Source organism: Bison bison, unplaced genomic scaffold, assembly GCF_000754665.1.
Source record: "Bison bison bison isolate TAMUID 2011002044 unplaced genomic scaffold, Bison_UMD1.0 scf7180017864227, whole genome shotgun sequence".
NCBI lineage: Eukaryota > Metazoa > Chordata > Mammalia > Artiodactyla > Bovidae > Bison > Bison bison.
In genome coordinates this window covers 3516793-3536945 of record NW_011494799.1, presented here as the reverse complement: position 1 = coordinate 3536945, position 20153 = coordinate 3516793, and the positions used below count along the sequence as shown (strand labels likewise).

The following is a 20153-nucleotide window of genomic DNA, read 5'->3' as shown; positions in this document are numbered from 1 at the left end:
TTTTTTTTCCTACTTCTGCCTCATCACCTGGGTACAGAGAAGGACATCTGTGTCTACTTGTGAAAATGCAAATTATATGAATGGGCCGGAAGAAGCAACAGGAACAGTGTATAGTGTAGTCTGTAAATGTTAGAGTAAATTTGAGACAAGTTTTTGAAATTTGAAATTTGAGATATTTATTAAAATTCCTCAAGGGAAACACCCTTTAGCAGAGGTGGCAGCAGTGCTTACCTGTTTGAGGCCATACTTGGATTTTTGTTTTTTAAACCAGTGTGTTGCCTGTTTTAGCTTGTCTGTCTGGTTTGTATTATGTTGTTACCTGGTAGTTTTTTTCTGAGAGAAGAGACACAGTTCTGAAAATAGTATTTGCCTAAAGGGGAGAAACAAATTCTTTTCTTAGTATTGCAGGCATTTTTTTTTTTCCCAGCAGATTAAAGCATTTCATTGTCCAGGAGCTCTAGAAATGTTCTTACCTTGCTTTTTTGATCATACATCCTATCAGCAGACACTTTTTGAGCAGGCACACCCAATATTTACTTATAAATTATGTACGTGTGCTGTGATAGTGATAGTACATATATTATTAAACATTCACAAAAATAGAAATTAAAAAAAGACACATGAGATGGGTCAGAATGGACGTTCGAGTGTTTTCTGTGCACGTCCCAAGGCTGCGTTGGTCCCTCACGGGGCTTGCTCAGTCCACCCTGGGAACTCCCTCCCCCAGCCCAGTGTCCTTGGGTTTGCAGGATCTCCATGCAAATGCACCCCGAGAAGGTGCTCAGATGCCACACAGGGAGGCTGGAAGGAGAGTCTTCCGTTAATGGTCATGCTAAACTCGCTGACTTCTCCATTCGCCATGACATGTTATAGTGTGTTCAGTGCCTGGTACGAGGTGGTGACCAGGATGAAAAAGTTCACGTTTCACACCTGTTTCTGTTTCTATTCCTGCAGCTGCTACTGATGCTTCTTAAGTCTTATCCAGAATTTCAAAACTGATTTTTTTTTTTTAATGGCAAGTTCTCTCTTTTTTAAAAAATTATGTATGTTAATTGCTCGGTTGTGTCTGATTCTTTGTGACCCCATGAACTGTAGCTTGCTAGGCTCTTCAGTCCATGGAATTCTCTAGGCCAGAATACTGGAGTGGGTTACCATGCCCTTCTTTAGGGGATCTTCCTGACCCAGGAATTAAACCCAGGTCTCTTGCGTTGCAGGCTGATTCTTGTAAGTCTGAGCCATTTGGTAGCAAATTCTTGATCTTTACTCTTAGGAAGCTGTTTGGTTTCTATCACATTTAGGGGGAATCTTATTATGTTTAACTATGGGATGCTTACTCAAATACCGTTTCGGTTGTTTAACATACAACACTTTCTTAAATTTTAAGTTCTATATTCTGGAACCACCCTGGTCTAAGGTTTTCACATAAGGAATGTGCAAATGTGCTGTTCCTGCTTCTTTGAAACCTAATCACCCTGTTGTTCAGGGTCTTGCTGTAAGACCTGAGTAAGGATACCTGAGTTTTGAGGGTTTTGATTACTTGAAAAGACTGACTCAAAAATCTCTGCCACTGAAAAGAGCATACCTGCGCTTACTTGGTCACTTGTGCCAATGAAGTCATTTCTGCCTTACTGTGGGATAGGAGAGTAGACTGTAGCCCACCAGCCTCCTCTGTCCATGGACTTTTCCAGGCAAGAATACTGGAGTGGGTCGCCATTCCCTTCTCCAGGGGAATCATACCAATCCAGGGATCAAACCCAGGTCTTCCACCTTGCAGGCGGATTCTTTGCTGTCGAGCCTCCAGGGAAACCAGATGATTCTAGTGTAACCTGTAATTGCCAGATTATTGCCCTTTCCAGATCCCTTACCTTTGGTAAGCAGCCTCTGACCTCACTGTCTTTTCTCTCTCTCAGTCCCTCTGGCTCCCTTGTGCTGGTCACCAGCTAGGTCATTTGCCTTATCTCAGGAATATATGTAAAGACGCCACGCTGCTTCTATCCCTGGCCCTGCTTTAGTCAGCCCGTCTTCTACCCCCTTCATCTCTGTTGTGTCTACCTGCAGAATCTTGCTGGACTCTTTCTGGTGATTCTGGTCACTGAGGATCTCAGTGGAGATATTAAGTCTGTGAAAAATTACTCTCCAACTCTGTATCCAGTGGGGCTTCCTCCAGCATGCTGTATTCAATTCGAGAATGCTCCATGGCCTTTATCTGTCCTTCCCACGGCTGCAGGCTGCCCACTGAGACAAGGCAAACTCTGCATTCCTGCTTTTCAGCTGTTGGCATCATCTCCTCATCTCTCGATCATAGGGCAGAGCCCTCTTAATAGGCTGGTGTCCTTCTTGACTGTTCCTGTCCTTTTCTGTCTGACCCCCCATCTTCTCTCGCTTTTCACCGCTTGTGGAATGCCTGGGCATAGAGGTTGTAGCCAAGGAGTCAGTGGGGTTTCAAATGCCACATGAAGGACTGAACTTTTCCCTGCAGGCAGTGCAGGAGCCTTTACAGGGAGTTCTGTCTCTCCTTTGCTAAGACCCTGGCTCTGGGGTTGCACAAGAGAGATTGCAGAGCACAGAGGCTTGGGAAAGAGGCAGAGACTAAGAGAAAGCTCCGTATTTCATTCCAACTTCAAAATGTTAATTTAGTTGATGAGTTTATTACTTGACTGGTAAAACGGTCTGGCGGAGTACAGAGCACATGGGTCCTGAGCTAGGCAGCTACGGGTTTTAGTGACAATTCTGCCAGTGAAGGCAGATCTGCTGACAGAGGGCAAGTTAATGTGTTAAGTAGAGACTTCAGTGATTACTCATAATTCCTGCAGGATCTTTATGACTATCATATAAATTAAGTTGGTGACATGTACTGAGTACCAGGAACATAGTACCCATCCAGGAACTGTTGTTTATTCTCTTCCACCCAACCATGAGGTATCTGTACTGTTGCCCAATCTTGTGAAACCCTAGCATCCGAGGTTGATTCTTTGATATTCCAAATAGCGTCTGTGTTAATGGACATAGACAGTATTAGATCATGCTAATAAAAGGAATAGTTTTACTAATCGTATACTAGGCTATTAAATAAAATCCCTGCTTAACAGGTATTTATGCCTTTTAGGAATGAATTTGTGCCATAGTTTAAAACTGATGATAATCACTTCTTGGCCTTTGAGCCACGGTCAAGTGTAAAACTAGAGATAAACGTGTTTCCCATTATGCATAACTTTGGATGGAACATCTCGTTTAAGACTGTGCTCTATGTGAGGTTATAAAACTTTGTTGAATAGGAAAAAGTATTTATTTCAGGAGTTTGAAAAACATAATTTCTTGTATAGGTCAATCCATCTGATTGAACAAATATTTCATTAATTTTTGGAAATTAATAAGTTAATGACTTATATTCTTTCTCTTTAATTATTGTCATTATACATTTTCCTTGAGCAATATAATCTATTTTTTATTCAGAGAAATTTAGCTATTATTCTTTTTAAAAAATATTATTTATTTATTTGGTTGCACTGGGTCTTAGTTGGGGCACATGGGTTCTTTTGGTTTCAGTGTGTGGGATTTAGTTCCCCCACCAGGGATTGAACCCAAGCCCCCTGCTCTGAGCGTGGAGTCTAAGACACTGCAGCACCAGGGAGGTCCCAATTTAGCTTATTTTAAAACATAAAAAAATTAATTATACTTAATGAATTTTTGGTTAATGTCACATAAAATACTTTAGTGTTATTAAGTATCAGTAAGTGAAACTTCGTATTATTATTACACAGTTATCATTACATTATTTCTTGGTACCCTTTAAGGAAAGTTATGACCAACCTAGATAGCATATTGAAAAGCAGAGACATTACTTTGCCAACAAAGATTCGTCTAGTCAAGGCTATGGTTTTTCCTGTGGTCATGTATGGATGTGAGAGTTGGACTGTGAAGAAGGCTGAGTGCCGAAGAATTGATGCTTTTGAACTGTGGTGTTGGAGAAGACTCTTGAGAGTCCCTTGGACTGCAAGGAGATCCAACCAGTTCATTCTGAAGGAGATCAGCCCTGGGATTTCTTTGGAAGGAATGATGCTAAAGCTGAAACTCCAGTACTTTGGCCACCTCATGCGAAGAGTTGATTCATTGGAAAAGACTCTGATGCTGGGATGGAGTCGGGGCAGGAGGAGAAGGGGACGACAGAGGATAAGATGGCTGGATGGCATCACTGACTCGATGGACGTGAGTCTCAGTGAACTCCGGGAGTTGGTGATGGACAGGGAGGCCTGGCGTGCTGCGATTCATGGGGTCGCAAAGAGTCTGACACGACTGAGGGACTGAACTGAACTGAACATATGTAGTGTTTGCTAACTGAGCTTGCTCTGCTAAGAATTGTTTGAAGGTTGCACTTTTAATTTGTGCAGTGGGTGTGTATGTACCTGTGTTCTAGGTGTTGTATTCCCCAGTCTGTCATATAGCAACTTATAACATGAACTTTTTCTTTTGGGAGATGACTAGGACGTTGCCGAAAACATATTGTCCTAGATCAATGGTCAAAATTAATGTTCTGTAAACTGGCTCCTAATTTTCATTGTGAAAACAAATTAAGCAGTGATTACAAGATTTATATAAGTCATAGCTGCTGTGTTTATAGATTCCATTTAATATGCATTTAAAATATTTATTGCTTCTTAAAGTGTATTTTCAGTTCAGTACAGTTCAGTCGCTCAGTCGTGTCCGACTCTTTGCGACCCCATGAATCGCAGCACGCCAGGCCTCCCTGTCCATCACCAACTCTGGGAGTTCACTCAGACTCATGTGCATCGAGTCAGTGATGCCATCCAGCCATCTCATCCTCTGTCATCCCCTTCTCCTCCTGCCCCAACTCCATCCCAGCATCAGAGTCTTTTCCAATGAGTCAACTCTTCGCATGAGGTGGCCAAAGTACTGGAGTTTCAGCTTTAGCATCAGTCCTTCCAAAGAAATCCCAGGGCTGATCTCCTTCAGAATGGACTGGTTGGATCTCCTTGCAGTCCAAGGGACTCTCAAGAGTCTTCTCCAACCCCACAGTTCAAAAGCATCAATTCTTCAGCACTCAACCTTCTTCATAGTCCAATTCTCACATCCATACATGACCACAGGAAAAACCATAGCCTTGACTAGACAGACCTTTGTTGGCAAAGTAATGTCTCTGCTTTTCAATAAAGGTTTGTATTGTGTTATGGAAAAACAGATTATTTTTTTTCTTCTTTATAGTGCAAATAGAATCTTGACTTAAATCTTTGTGACCATAAACCTGTTGGTGGATCAGAACAGGACACATTCCGTCTATCCAGAGACATATAGTTGATTCTCATTATTCATATAACACTATGTCTGGGGTCGTTACGAACAACAGGATGACCAAGAAAAAGCAAAAACCGAAAAACTGACACCTAGTAGACTTCGAAAAGGTTATTTGTTTACAGTTTTACAGTGTGAGATCTGAGACAAGAAGGGAGAGCGTTGCCTTGTTCAGCCTTGGTTGGGAATGTGCGCGTTGGGCAACTCCAATTTTTTGTCACCCTGTGTGTGTTCGTGAACTGACCTAGAAAGTGCTACTGGGCAAAGTCACAAGTACAGAAGTCATGAGTGATGGGACTCAGCTGTAGTTAGCATAATGTTGAGACCACATGTGTGCCTTGAATGATGAGTTGAGTAGTTAAACTGTTGCTTCCCAAGAGCTGGATCTGGTAACAGTGAGTAGATCCAAGCTTTCCTGCCTGGAGTGGCTGGGTTCTCTAGCTGATGGAGACCTGTCAGATGCGCCTTGCCTCTCCTGGGTCCCAGTGCCTGCCTCCACTTGCGTAAGTGAGTTGCCATTGGCCTGCCATGGCCCTGCAGTTAGCATCCCCATCCTATCCTGGTCTCTGAGTTGGGAGAGATTAGAATGTGTGATTAAGAAAGCAAGCTATGGTTTTCCGTGTCCTGGGTTCCCATTCTGCCTCTGACACTTACTAACTCCCTGCCCTCCGGCAGGACTACTTAGCTTCTCTGCACATTCTTTTCTTCTCTGTAAAATGGGAATAATAACATTGGCTACCTGGTTATGTTAGTTGTTGAGACACTATGTACTTCGTGTGTCAGATATTTAAGACAGGAGGTAGTTTATAAGCCCTCAGAGGTAAGCTGTTAATCCACCCAGTTATCCATACCCAACTGGCCTTTTCATTTTTCTTAAGGATTTTATGATACGCCACCAATAAATACAAGCCCTGCTCCAAAATTTTCTTTTTAAGGAAAAGAATGAAGGTGAAAGGTAGCAAAAAGGTGAAAGGTGAAAGCTGTAAAAAGGTGAAGCTGAAATGATACTGGAACAGACTGCTAGGTTAGGTTAGGGGAGAGAGGGACTCTGAATTTAGTCCTGAGTTTTGATCAGTTCCCCAAAAGGAAGGCCTGCTTCTCATTACCTTTTACGTAAAAGCTGTTGTTCAGGAGGTGCGCGGCAGTTTCTGGACCGAGTGGTTTCTTTGTTGATTATTCGTAAGACTGCTTGGTAGCAGATGCCAGTCACGCTGGTTTGTAACGCATTTGTGTGTACCCACGTCGCTCTCTCACCCTGGGATCTTGGAGGCTGGGTGTTATCTTACCGCATTGACTTCAGATCTCCAGGTCTAGCCTGGAGACACTAACTCTGCTGCAGAGTCCGCTTGTGATGGTGTGATTGCCAAACACTTGTCTCTACAAGGGCCCTGTGTGTGTTCTTCCCCTGATTTTATCGTGGATCACAGGCACGCTACTCTAGTGCAGAGAAAGGCATTGGGTGTTGTATAGAGATAATGAAGGCGTAAAAGGAAGAGAAAGGACCAAGTCCAGGGCGGCTTGTGTATGGGGCCACAGTGACTGGGGCCCTAATGCCATATACTGCGTGCTTTTGGTTCATGCCTCTTGAGTATTCAGTATGTTAAAACACCTCCCTCTGCGTATGCATTTGTTCACCCACAGACTGCATATACATGGCTCTTATATACTGTGTGCTGTGCTTAGTCACTCAGCTGTGTGTCCATGGGGGTTCTCCAGGCAGGAACACTGGAGTGGGTTTCCATGCCCTCCTCCAGGGGATCTTCCCAATCCAGGGATCGAACCCAGGTCTCCCATATTGCAGGTGGCTTCATTGCCGCCTGAGCTACCAGGGAAGCCCAAGAATACTGGAGTGGGTAGCCTACCCCTTCTCCAGGGCATCTTTCTGACCTAGGAATCAAACTTGGGTCTCCTGCATTGCAGGCGGGTTCTTTACCAGCTGAGCTACCAGGGAGGCCCTATATACATTGTAATTAGCATTAAAAAGAGGTTGAAAAGGAAGGATGACTGTTCTCAAAGGAGATTATGGAGATAATTACATAGCTATAAAAATTCACTAATATTATTCACTCAATTATGTACTTAAAAATGGGTGAATTTTCTATTCTATAAATTAGGCCTTCATAAAAAAGTCTAAAAAAGGAAGGATGAGATGGAGATGGAATTTTCAGTATCTAAACATCTCAAAACCTATTATAAATATCAAGAACCCTTTTACTCTCACCTGAGTTATGGAGAACTAAATACTTATTATTAAGAGCAGTGTGGTTAAACATGGAATCTTAAATTATTTTAATCACTTAATTGTTTAATTAAAAAGAAAGCTCACTTTAGGAGTGTAATTACCACTCTCTATTGCTTTTGCCGGTACTTAATTATCAGCGTTCTCTTTAGTCTGTAGTTTCTTTGCAAGGATCTTTTTCAGGGAAACTTGATAACATTTTAAAATTTCTTTAGCCAGGTGTGTGACACACATGTGTACACACGCACACATCCTACCTTTCACTTTGCAGCACACATATCCTGAGAGCCTGTGATCTCCGTACTGTGAAATTTCCATTTTTCCCTCAGAGGATTAGGTGTGGGGACCACATTCTCTTCCCTTTCATGGCTTTATTAGTGCCTTTCACTAGGGGAATTGCATGCAAATACTTTTTGGTTTGTTTGTGCTGTATTTTTATTATAATTTTTTATCTGTCCACTTCTTTAGGACACACACCTCCTGAGCCCAGGGACTTCAGTTCATTGTGGCCTTGCTAGCACTTTGACCCATTCCTAGCACAAATTCTTGGTTCAATAAATATTGTCAAGTGAGTGAATCAACCTGCATATTAAATTTTAGCAATAATTAATGCTTCTCAATTTAAAAATAAAGATAAATATATGTAGAAGTTCTGTTCTTAATTCCTGCCCACACTGAGATGAATGCACTCACCTTCAGAGACCACTACCTGTGAGTGGGTGGACTGTGAGGAGCAGGGAGGAGGTGAAAGCTTGGGGCCACTAAGAAATATGCTTCACTGGGAGATCAGACTCTCTTCCGGCATCTGGATCAGATCCATTTTACCAGTGGGCTCCCCCATAGCTCAGGGGGTAAAGAATCTGCATGCAATGCAGAAGATATAGGAGATGCAAATTCGATCCCTGGGTTGTGAAGATCTCCTGGGGAGGAAATGGCAGCCCACTCCAGTATTCTTGCCTGAAAAATCCCCTGGACAGAGGAGCCTGGTGGGCTACAGTCTTTATGGGGTCTCAAAGATTCAGACACGATGGAGCGACTAAGCACACACGTACTTTATCAGTATCGTGTTTCTCTGGTGGCTCAGTGGTAAAGAATCCGCCTGCAATGCAAGAGACGTGAGTTTGATCCCTTAGATGGGAAGATCCCCTGGAGAAGGATATGGCAATGCACTCCATTATTCTTGCCTCCTAAACGGAGGAGCCTGATGCGCTACAGTCCATGAGGTCACAAAGAGACACAACTGAGCGACTAAGCAACAGCAACACAACAAATCCCTCTTTAGAACATCGTGAGGCATTCTTGAAATACAGTGCAAAGGACTGCCGGTGGTGTTTGAGGGATTTTAAGATTGAAAGCGTGACACTGTGCTCAACCACTGACTCTCCACAGCAGCAGGGCTGGCAGGGACCAGGAAGTACTCGGGTGAATTGCATCATTTTGGTTTGTTTTGAAGAACTGCCCTGCAGCTTGGGTAAAATCCAGTTCGTTCAGTTTTTTTATGACCAGTTTTATTGAGGTGTAATATAGGCTAAAATTTGCCCTTTGGAGATAAATAGTTGTCTTGAGTTTGAGAAACAGTCATGCAACCACCACCACAGATCATGATATACACTGTTTCTTATCACCCACCAAAGTTCCCTGCTCCCTTTTGTAGTTGTCTTCTTTCCCCAGCCACCACTGATCTTATTTCTTCCATCCAGTTTTCCCTTTCCTAGAATGTCATAAAAGATGGTATCAGACAGTATATAGCCTTTTGTGTTTCGCTTCTTGCACTTAAAGTTTTTACGTCGATATCCATGTTGTTGCATATATTAGAAGTTTATTCCTTTTTATTGCTGCATGGTGTTCCATCATATGAATGTGCCCTATCTTTACTTGACTTTCACTTTTCATTAAAAGCTATTTACTGGTTTTGGGAGAGTTGGGTTAAGTGTTTGATGATTTTTGAATACAGCTTTCATAAACAGATATGTTTCAGTAGAATGGATATCTGTTTGAATTCTTTTTCGAGTGAATGCCTATAAGTGGTGGTGTTGGGCCGTATGGTAAGTATATGTTTAAATGTATAGGAAACCGCCAGACTGTTTTCCTGAGTGTTTGTACCGGTTTGCGTTCCTGTCAGCAAACAGGAAAGCTCCAGTTCCCGCACTTGCGCTGCCCGTGTTTTGCACTTGCTTGTTTGGTTTTGGTCACTGTAGAAGAGAGCTGGTTTTGTCCTGAGTGTCAGGGTACGGGCACGGTCTTCTGTTCATTTTTCTCTTCTTGATTCTTTACTTTTCGTTGTCACTTCTCCTTTTCTTGAGGAAGTCTTCCATCTTGCTTTTCCTCTTCACTGGCTTCATTTGTATAGACCGTGGGATTCGTGCCTCATTAAATACCGTTCCAGGTCTCTCTGCACATTTGCGGTGGTTTAACAGCACTCTGCTCCTTGCTCCGCCCTTACCGTTAGATCATGAACTTATGGGTGGGCCTTGTTCTGATAAGAACCAAGAGCCACTCAGGTAATGCTCTCTGTTGCTTGGGTTGTAGGGGATAAGAAAAATAGAATCAGTCTTGAAAAAATTATTTTAAAAGACTCTAATTTATAATCTTTTGGTGTATTTTTGGATCTAAGAGAAGCCTATTTGTCAGATTTTCAGTTCTGAATTGGGTATCAATTGGCAAAACCCTGTTATTGATATTATTATTTAAGCTACTAATATGAAGGCTTTTAAATTGCTTGTTAAATTGGCTTCATTACTATGTGTTCTTCATTGAGTTTGCCACTTCTGAAGTGTCCGTTGAAATGTCTCCTATTGAAGCAGTTAGGTTTGGTTGGGCTTGGTTTCAAATTCTGCCAATTTTCAAGCTCTCTCCAAATTCAGTTGTAAGCATAATTAATGTTTTAGACAGATAATACTAATTTTTTCTTGCGACTTTGGTTATCTTGGATCATATCATTTCATTGGTTGTATTATAAAGATTTGAATGTCTTGTCTTAAAGAAGACATAAAGAATGAATGAGTTGTCTTGCTCCGAATGCTAGTAATCCCCTCTTCCATCCCTGTTAAACAATGCTGATCTGGATCAGTCTGGGTTTCAGTTTCCAGAACTGTGGACCTGAACAAGTTGCATTTTCCTCATCAACTTGGAGGAAAGCTGGAGTGAAAATGCTTACTGTCTAATATCACTGGGGGCTTCTCAGGTGGCGCAGTGGTAAAGAATCTACCTGTCAATACAGGAGACTCAAGAGATGCAGGTTCGATCTGTAGGTTGGGTAGATCCCCTGGAGGAGGAGGAGTAAATGGCAACTCACTCCGGTGTTTTTGCCTGGAAAATTCCATGGACAGGGGAGCCTGATGGGTATAGTCCAGGGTGTCACAAAAGAGTTGGACACGACTGAGTGACTGAGTGCGCCCACACATACATAAGATCATTGTGAGCATTGCTGATGATGTAAGTGAAGCAGTGAACACAGCACCAGATACATAGTAAAATTAGCAGAGCGTGGCTGGCTGGAGTGGCTTTCCAACCAGCTCAGGGTAAAATCCAGGGTCCTGGCAGGGACCAGCGGGAACTTGCCTGATGCGACCTGCTCCTCTCGAAACTCATCTCCTGTGGTTCTCTGTCCTGCCTCTCCAGTCACACACTGGACTCCTTGTGGTTTCTCTGTCTCCCTGAGAGAGCTGCCCGCCTCTGGACCCCCTGCACTTGTTCCTTCTTCTGTGGGCAGGCTCCTTCTCTCCCTGTGTCCACTGCACGCTCCACCCCCACTGTCTTCCTTTCCTCCTCCGCTCACTTGATCTGAGGGAGGCTTTCCTGTTATGCAGAAATGGCAGCCTGGCTCTCAGCAGCCACCTCTTCCCCTCAGCTCTTGTTCTTTCCCTTACCATCACTCAATATATTAAATATTTTTTGGCTTATTGTCAGTCTTTTTCAAGTGGAACATACGTTTCATGAAAGCAGGGACTCTGTTTTGTTCACTGATGAATCCCTAATGGCTGTAATATCCCCTAGGACATAGATGCCAATAAACGTTTATTGAATGAATGAATTATTAAAGATAGCAAAGAAAAGAAATTATAATTGGTTTGTATACATATGCTGTGTGTAAGAGAGAGAGAGAGACTGTGTGTGTGTAATAAAGTTATACTTTCTAATAGTTTCTAATCCAGATGGTGGAATTAATCAATTACAGAAATCTCTCCATCTAAACAGTTTTGAGAAATAGTGTAAGAGGTAAGAGACCAGGTTGTCGTAATCGGATTTCTCTACTCTCTACTCACTCAACTCTGTGATTCTTCCTTTACTTTTAATTGAGGAAAGCATGATACTTTTATTTTTGATAAGAGACTGTTTTAAGGATATAATGATGTGATTATTCTTTGTGTGTTTTTAAATTGGTTGCAGATCCCTAGAGGTCATCAATATTATTACCCATAGCACCTTAGAATGATTTGAGTTTTCTTATCTGCTTGGAGGGGGTGTAGTTGTTCTTTGGCTAGATGATAGATATTTACTGCTTCTTATAGGCATAGACTTGGGAAATGCTTTTAAGGGTTGCGTTATTTTAAAAAAACCCACTGGCTTGATGTTTTGGGACCAGGGGAATGATAAGCTGTGTGAGATGCCTATTTAAAAGAGAGTTTTCATAAGTGAAATTTCCTTCTTGTAGTTGATTGGTCCAACTATTTCTCTGATAGGTGTTGTTTTGTATTCTGAAAAATTTGTGTTGATTTGGTGACTTATGAGTAAGCACAGATTGTTAAACAGGCTCTGTTCCAAGCAAGAAATGACACAGGAAGATATGTATAAGGTTTCCTCGGTTTTAAATTATTGTGTCTTTAGGCTCACCTTTTAATTGTATTTTGTGTCCTAAAATAGCTTCTGCAATATGCACTTTCCCCAAGTGGGATGATATTTTTACTGGCTATTAAATCTCTCTCATACTATCCCTCTGCCAGTGAAGTCCTAAATATACTTCAGGCATTCTATTTCTACAGATAATTTCCAGACAAGGCAATCTTTACATGTAATAATGATGGACAGGACATTTGAGGCTTGGCAGTTGTTTTCAAATGTAGGTACTGGTTAAGATATCTCTGTGTGTGGTTTAACATGGGACCATTAAGCTCAGCTGTGTGAAAACATGAAGCACATTCCTTTATACCTAGTGGTGGGCTTCCCTGGTGGCTCAGAAGGTAAAAGAATCCACCTGCAGTGTAGGAGACCAGGATTCGATCTGGGTCAAAAAGATCCTGTGAAGAAGGGAATGGCAACACACTCCAGTGTTCTTTCCTGGAGAATTTCATGGATAGAGGAGCCTGGTGGGCTACAGTTCATAGAGTCGTAAAGAGTCAGACACGATTGAGTGACTAACACACACATACATAGTGTGTATTGTTAAGACTCAGGAATTTCCTTCAAAATCTGGACATTTGAGTGGATGGCCCTGGGACTCTAATTGGATGGACTCAATGCTGACGTCCCGTCTTTCTCATCCCTTTATCAAGTCCTGTCAACTCAGCATCATTGCTGTTTCTCAGTCCTCTTTTCTCTACTAAAACAAGAAGACAGAAGAGTCAGAAGACAGATCTGAACAAGTCTGACGACTTCAGCTGATTGGCATGCATAGAACCCCGAACTGCAGAACTGACTGACTGTGGCTAGGCAATAAAGAGTGCTGCCATTCCTCTTTCAATACAGAGGAAACATGAGGATTTTCCTTCTCATTTAACCATTAGGAGTCAAGATAGAACTCAATAATGTAAAGATAACTAGACAATCCCATTGCTTATAATTTTGTTTATTTACTGGCTGTGCTGGGTCTTCAGTACTGCCCAGGCTTTTCTCCTGTTGCCGAGTAAGAGGGCTCTCTCGGGTTGCAGCGTGTGGGCTTCTCACTGCGGAGGCTTCTCTTGTTGTGGAGTGTGGGCTCTGGGGCCCGAGGGCTTCAGTCATTGAGGCACTGGAGGTCAGTGTTGCAGCTCCCAGGCTCTAGAGAGCGGGCTCAATAGTTGTGGAGCATGGGCTTAGTTGCTCTGCAGCACGTGGGATCTTCCTGGATCAGGGATCTAACCCATGTCTCCTGCATTGGTAGGCAGATTCTTTACCACTGAGCCATCAGGGAATTCCCCATTTTTTTTTTTTTTTTAAGAAGTTAAGCTCTATACCTCTAGGAAAGGGACTTCCCTGGTGGTTCAGTGGTAAAGAACCCACCTGCCAAAGCAGGAGGCATGAGAGACACGAGTTTGATCACTAGGTCAGGAAGATCTGGAAGAAGGCCTGGCAACCCACTCCAGTATTCTTGCCTGGAGAATCCCATGGACAGAGGAGCCTGGCAGGCTGAAGTCCATAGGGTCGCACAGAGTCAGATATGACTGAAGTGACTTTGCACACATGCATGCACCTCTAGGAAAACCTGTGTATCATAGAAGAACTCAAGATAGAAATTAGGAAGTATTTTGAATTAAATGGTAATGATTTTGACATAATGATTTGACATAAGATTTGTGGGATGCAGCTAGTCTGAAAATCAATATCTAGTTTTCCATGTCAAGAATCTAAATGAAAAAAAGAAACTTAAACCCAGAGGGTATAGGAAGAAGGAAAAAGTAACATATGGAACAGGAATCAGTAAATAAATCAACAAAAGTTAATTTTAGAAATATTAAAAACTAATAAACCCCAAAGTTAATTTTAGAAATATTAAAAACTAATGAACCCCTTAAGACTGATCAAGAAAATAAGAGATAAAGCATATTACCAATATATTATTCCATATTGAATTGGAAACTCTGAGCAGTGAAAGAAGAAAAAATACTTATTTTAGAAAAGATGAATGTATAAATGAACTGTGGCATATCCACACTATGGAATATTATTCAGCAGCAAAAATAAAGGAGCTATCTAGCCACAAAAAGGCATGGAGAACATTTAAATGCATATTACCAAGTGAAAGAAGTCAGTCTGAGAAGGCTATGTAAAGTGTGTTTCCAACTGTGGATAGTGAAAAGATTAATGATTGCCATGTTTAAGGAGGGGAGAGGAGGGAAGGGATGGTCAGGTGATTTTTACAACACTGAGACGATTGTATATGAGGCTATGGTGGTAGACACATGACCTTATGCATCTGTCCAAGCTAATAGAACTATACAATACAGAAGTAAATACTAAGGTAAATTATACACCTAAGTTAATAATAAATGTATCAATAATAGTCCATCAATTATAACTATATTAGTGCTAGATCTTAATAACTGGGGATGTTGTATATAGGGAGGAAGAGGAGATATGAGATTACTCTATACTTCAAAAATACTCTGTATAAAATTGCTCTAAAAATTTAAATCTATTATCAAAAAAAAAAGATATATAGAAAGTAACCATATTCATAGCTAGAAAGAGAACAATACAAAGCTGTTTTCAGATTAAGTTGTAAAGCAGGTCACAGTCAAAATCTCCACTGCTTTTATTTGGAGGTGGGGGTATTAGACTTTTGAATTCTGAAATTTACATAGAAGAACAAAGAAAAAAAATTAATCCGAAGGACCACAGCAAGTTGGGAGCCTTACGTTATTGGATATCAAGACTTACTACAAATCTATGTAGGAATTAATTATTATGAGATACTGGCACAGGTATAGATAGATAGAGATCTTAGGAATTGAAATTATATACCCAACAGAGGTGAAGGTCATTGGGAGTTAGGGTAGGTCTTATCAATAAAAAGTGCTTTGAAGTTTGATTATCCATATGGATAAAAAATAAAATATCATACCCACTTCAAACCATAAGTAAACAATTCAGGATAAAGACTGTAAAAAGCAAAACTTCAGAGCATTTCCAAGATGTATGAGAATGTATGTGTGACCTTGGAGGTTTTAAACCATACCCCTGCAATAAATACCACATACAAATACACAATATGCAAAAAAAAAAATACTCATAAATTCAGCTCATTAAATTTTTTATACATGTGACTCTTGGTACCTTAATAGAAATCTTTCTTTTTTTAAGGCTAGATACTGGGTGAAGAGATTTGCAACAAAAATACAAAGAAAGCATTATTATTAGATTGTTTACCATTTCAAATAAATAAAAAAGAAAACTCTGAAGCTGTCATGCTAAGAGAATAACGGATCAATCCCCTTTCACAATTTCAGGTAGGCACATATTAGAAAAATCTTGCAATGGTAGGTGCAGGCAAAGACGTTGCACAATAGGAAATTATTGGCTGATGTTAGATATATTAATTAATATATCTACTTTGAAGAACAATTTGGCAATACCTTGTAAGTCAAGTGTAGGATCCACATAACCTGCAAACCAATAACTCAACTCTGAGATATGGTGTTTTTCAATGGGACCTTACTGGTACTTTGGGCAGGGCAAGCCTCTCTTCTGGGGTGTCATTCATATCTCTGAGTCACACCCACTGTGTGTGAGTTATGTCTCCTACTGTGGTCATTCAAGCATCCAAACATTCTTCAGACATTTCTGATCACTTCTAATGGGGCTTCCCTGGTTCAGATGGTAAAGAATCTGCCTACAATGCAGGAGACCCAGGTTTGATCCCTGAGTTGAGATCCCCTGGAGAGGGAATGGCAACCCACTCCAGTACTCTTGCCTGGAGAATTGCACGGACAGAGGAGCCTGGCGGGCTACAGTCCATGGGAGCACCAAGAGTCAGACGTGGCTGAGTGACTAACACTTTCACTTTCTAACGGAGGAGTCCATGGCTGATTGAAAACCCTGAGAGAAATTGACTTATGCATCAGAAGATATGTCTAAGAATCTTCTTTAAAGCTTTGTGTAACTATGTAGTTGCAAAATATGGTAAGCATCTTAAGGATCCATCAGCAGGAAAATCAAATTGTGGAATCTTCTGAAAATGGAAATAGGATATGACTGTTAAAAATCTCCCTAATAAAACTACGTTTATCATTGTGGATAAAGTTCTTGAAAGAAATGTTGACTTAAAAGCATGGTTCAAGGACGTACTGTCTAAAATGAGGAGTATAGTCAATATTTTGTAATGTCTGTAAGTGGAAAGTAGCCTTTTAAAATTGTATAGAATATTTTAAAAATTGAAGAAAAGGATAGAGGAAGATTATTATTTCCCTCAGGTACCTCTGAATTGTTTGACATGATAAAATAAATATGCATTACTGTTAAAAATATAAAAGTTTGGGGTAATATACAATTTATATAAAGCTTGCAATAAAGTTTCTAATTATGAAAAATAGTACTATGTTACATACCCCTGAATGACCTCTAACAAAATAACTGTATTATGATAAATATAATTTAGAATAGTGGTTCCTTCTGACAGGGCATGAGGGGAAAGTCATCAGAAAGAACTGCACAGGTAGTGTTGTTGCAGCTAAGTTTTTATTTCACCAGTACCTTGGTGTTATATAATTTTCTATACATATTCATAGGGCTAATTTTTTCTTTTTTAGAAAGTTACAAAAGAAAACAAAGTTTGAAACAAACAAACAAGCAACAAGAGGGGATGTAGGAATACATAACCACTGCTGAGAATATCTGAGTGTTGCTATGAGGTCCAGAGATCTGAAAATGATTATGAACTGAGGTGTGTATATAAACAGTGTCAGGGTGAAATCAACAAATTATTCAATAAACAGAACAATTAATAACGTAAATTCTTTAGATCAAGGAAAATCAGGAAAGGTTTAGAAGACCTTAGGGTAGGAGATATAATGTTAAAACCCACTTAGTATTTATTTAATGTTTGCAAAGCACTTTGATGGTATGATCTCACTGGATCCTGACACAGAATTTGACAATAAAACAAGAGACGCACATGTAGAGAGAGGACATGTGGGGATAGGGGAAGGAAGGTATGGGATGAATTGGGAGGTTGGGATTGACATAGATGCATTACCCTGTGTGAAATAGATAGCTAGCGGGAACCTGCTGGGTAGCACAGGGAGCTCAGCTTGGTACTCCGTGACGACTTAGAGGCGTGGGATGGTGGCCGGGATGGTGGCTGGGAGCGCGGCTCAGGAGGGAGGAGATGTATGCGTACACAGCCTGAAGAAGCTCACGGCCAGAGGAGCCTGGCGGGCTGCAGTCCACAGGACATCTCAGAGCCGGACACCACTGAAGCGACTTGACGGGCACGCACGCATAGCTGATTCACTTCATCCTACAGCAGAAACTAACACGATATTGTAAAGCAGTTACTCTCCAGTTAAACAAATGAGAGATGGCACGTGAGGAGGGACTGGTACTTAACGTGGTGCTGAGCTCCTTAGTTTGTTCGATTGATTGATTTCCTTTCTCTAGGTGCAGTTAAAGTGAAAACACAAGAGTGCTGAAGAAATTTGCATTTGTGAAACCTGAGGGTCAGTGTTCATGCTGACTATAGAGCATTGGAAAGCTACCAGAAATGATGAGCGCCTGGTAATCACTGTTGCCTTCCCTCCCTTCTCTCTCCCATTTCTCTTGGGATAAAGGGGACATCCCCAAATTGCAGACTGTTATTTAGGTCACCTATCCCACTCCAGTATTCTTGCCTGGAGAATCCCAGGGACGGCGGAGCCTGGTGGGCTGCCGTCTATGGGGTCACACAGAGTTGGACACGACTGAAGCGACTTAGCAGCAGTAGCAGCAGCAGCATCCCTGCCAGAACTCCAGACATTGATAAAAGATGGTAGAAACCCTTGGGTAGGGTAAAGGTCCTCATGGTCTCTGTGTTCCCTGATAATACTGAGATTTTCTTTTCAGGATGTCCAGCATCAGGCTGGCCCAGCTTTTACTGTCAGAGCACCACCTGCCCCTTTAAGTTGAGTTAGGCCTCCTTAGCTGTTAGGTCTCTGGTTCCTCTTGAATGCTTCTGGATGGGAGGATGCTGCTCACAGTTCAGCCTGGCCTTGAAAGTGATGAAAGAATGAAAGTGAAACGTGAAAGTGTTGGTTGCATCTGACTCTTTGTGCCTCCTTGGGCTGTAGCCCAGCAAGCTCCTCTGTCCATGGATGTCTCCAGACAGGAATACTGGAGTGTGTTGCCATTTCCTTCTCCAGGAGATCTTCCAGACGCAGGGATTGAATCCAGGTCTCCTGTGTTGGCAGACACATTCTTTACCTTCTTGACCCTCACCTACCTTCTCTGGTGAGGGAAGCCCATAGAATTCCACTGATTTAATTGACCTTTTCTCATCTCGTTTTCTTCCTACACTCCCTGCAGACCCACCCACTTATTGTTTTTTAAGTTGAGCTGACTCTTTTCATGTTTATACTTTTAAAAATTTTAACTTTGAGATTTCATTTTTTTCTTTCTTTTTGGTTTCTCTTTTTTAAAGAAAAATCTGCTTTGTTTTCTTGCAGTTACTCTTGCTAAAAATGAATCAGAATAATTTAGACAGTCTCCATTTCTTCCATATCTGTTCGTTTTGACAGCTTATGTTAAAGCATTGGCATTCTTAATAACATTTCTATGTCAGGGATTCCAAAGACTGCCCCCAGGTCAGGTGGCTCTCTAGAAGGACTCAGCATTTGGTCATGCTCCTAGCTATGATTTCCTAAGGGAAAGGATGCTCAGCAAAATCAGTGAAGAGAAAAATGCATAGAAGAAAAATGCATACAGATTCCCCTGTAAAGAATCACTTAGGACAGGCTTGATTCCTCTAACAAGGAGATGTGATGGCACCTGCGAAATGTTGTCTACCAGGGAAACTCATTAGAGAAATATTTTTCTGACCCAGAATTTAGAGGGTAGTACACGGATCTCTGGATGTAAGGGAGGGCTGAAGAAATAGACTAAGTGGACCAAAATTGGAGGCTCTGTCACAGCCAACATTTTATCTCGCAAACAGGAGCGTCTCTGGCTCTGCTGTCACCGGACTGGCCTCCAGGGTGACAGTCCCTGTTGTCAAAAGCATCTTCATCCTTAGATGCTCTGCTGGTGTTTAACTCTTCACTTCACTGCAGCTGCCATTGGAGAGATTTTTGAAGTAGATTTGTGTTGGGAACTGGTCACATAGGCACCCTCTACCTAGCATATATTACATGTCCAGACTTTTAGATGGAAAGCCGGTATTCAGCATAAGACAAATGGTTGCATACATGGTTTAGGGACAGTGAGATGCTCTTGTCACTCAGGATGGTGGGAAGCATCTAGGTTCCTAGATGCTACCCCAGGAATAACCGTGCACATAGGTCTTTTCAGTTCAGTTCAGTCGCTCAGTCGTGTCCGACTCTTGGAGACCCCATGAACCGCAGCACGCCAGGCCTCCCTGTCCATCACCAACTCCCGGAGTTCACTCAAACCCATGTCCATTGAGTTGGTGATGCCATCCAGCCATCTCGTCCTCTGTCATCCCCTTCTCCTCCTGCTCTCAGTAGGTCTTTTAAAAGATAGCAATCTCAGACCTGCTACTTCTGCTTTTCTGTGCGATTTCTTTATTCTTTTGGAATGGAGTGTTAACCCAGGGCTCATTTAAAAACCATGTATACCTTTTGGTCTTCTGGTCATTGCAGGGCAAGATAATAACTGTGGATATGCTGTCAGTTCAGTTCAGTTCAGTCGCTCAGTCGTGTCCGACTCTTTGCGACCCCATGAATCGCAGCACGCCAGGCCTCCCTGTCCATCACCAACTCCC

At 41.7% G+C, this 20153-nt stretch overlaps 1 protein-coding gene across 1 annotated transcript in view; it reads left to right on the top strand.

Moving 5' to 3' along the window:
- The window catches only part of MCTP2 (multiple C2 domains, transmembrane 2), a 265399-nt gene that overhangs the window by 30524 nt on the left and 214722 nt on the right, over positions 1–20153 (top strand). Inside the window, 1 exon segment of the mRNA XM_010845889.1 lies at positions 17840–17956. Coding sequence (XP_010844191.1) covers positions 17909–17956 — 48 coding nt within the window. The 5' untranslated portion in view covers positions 17840–17908.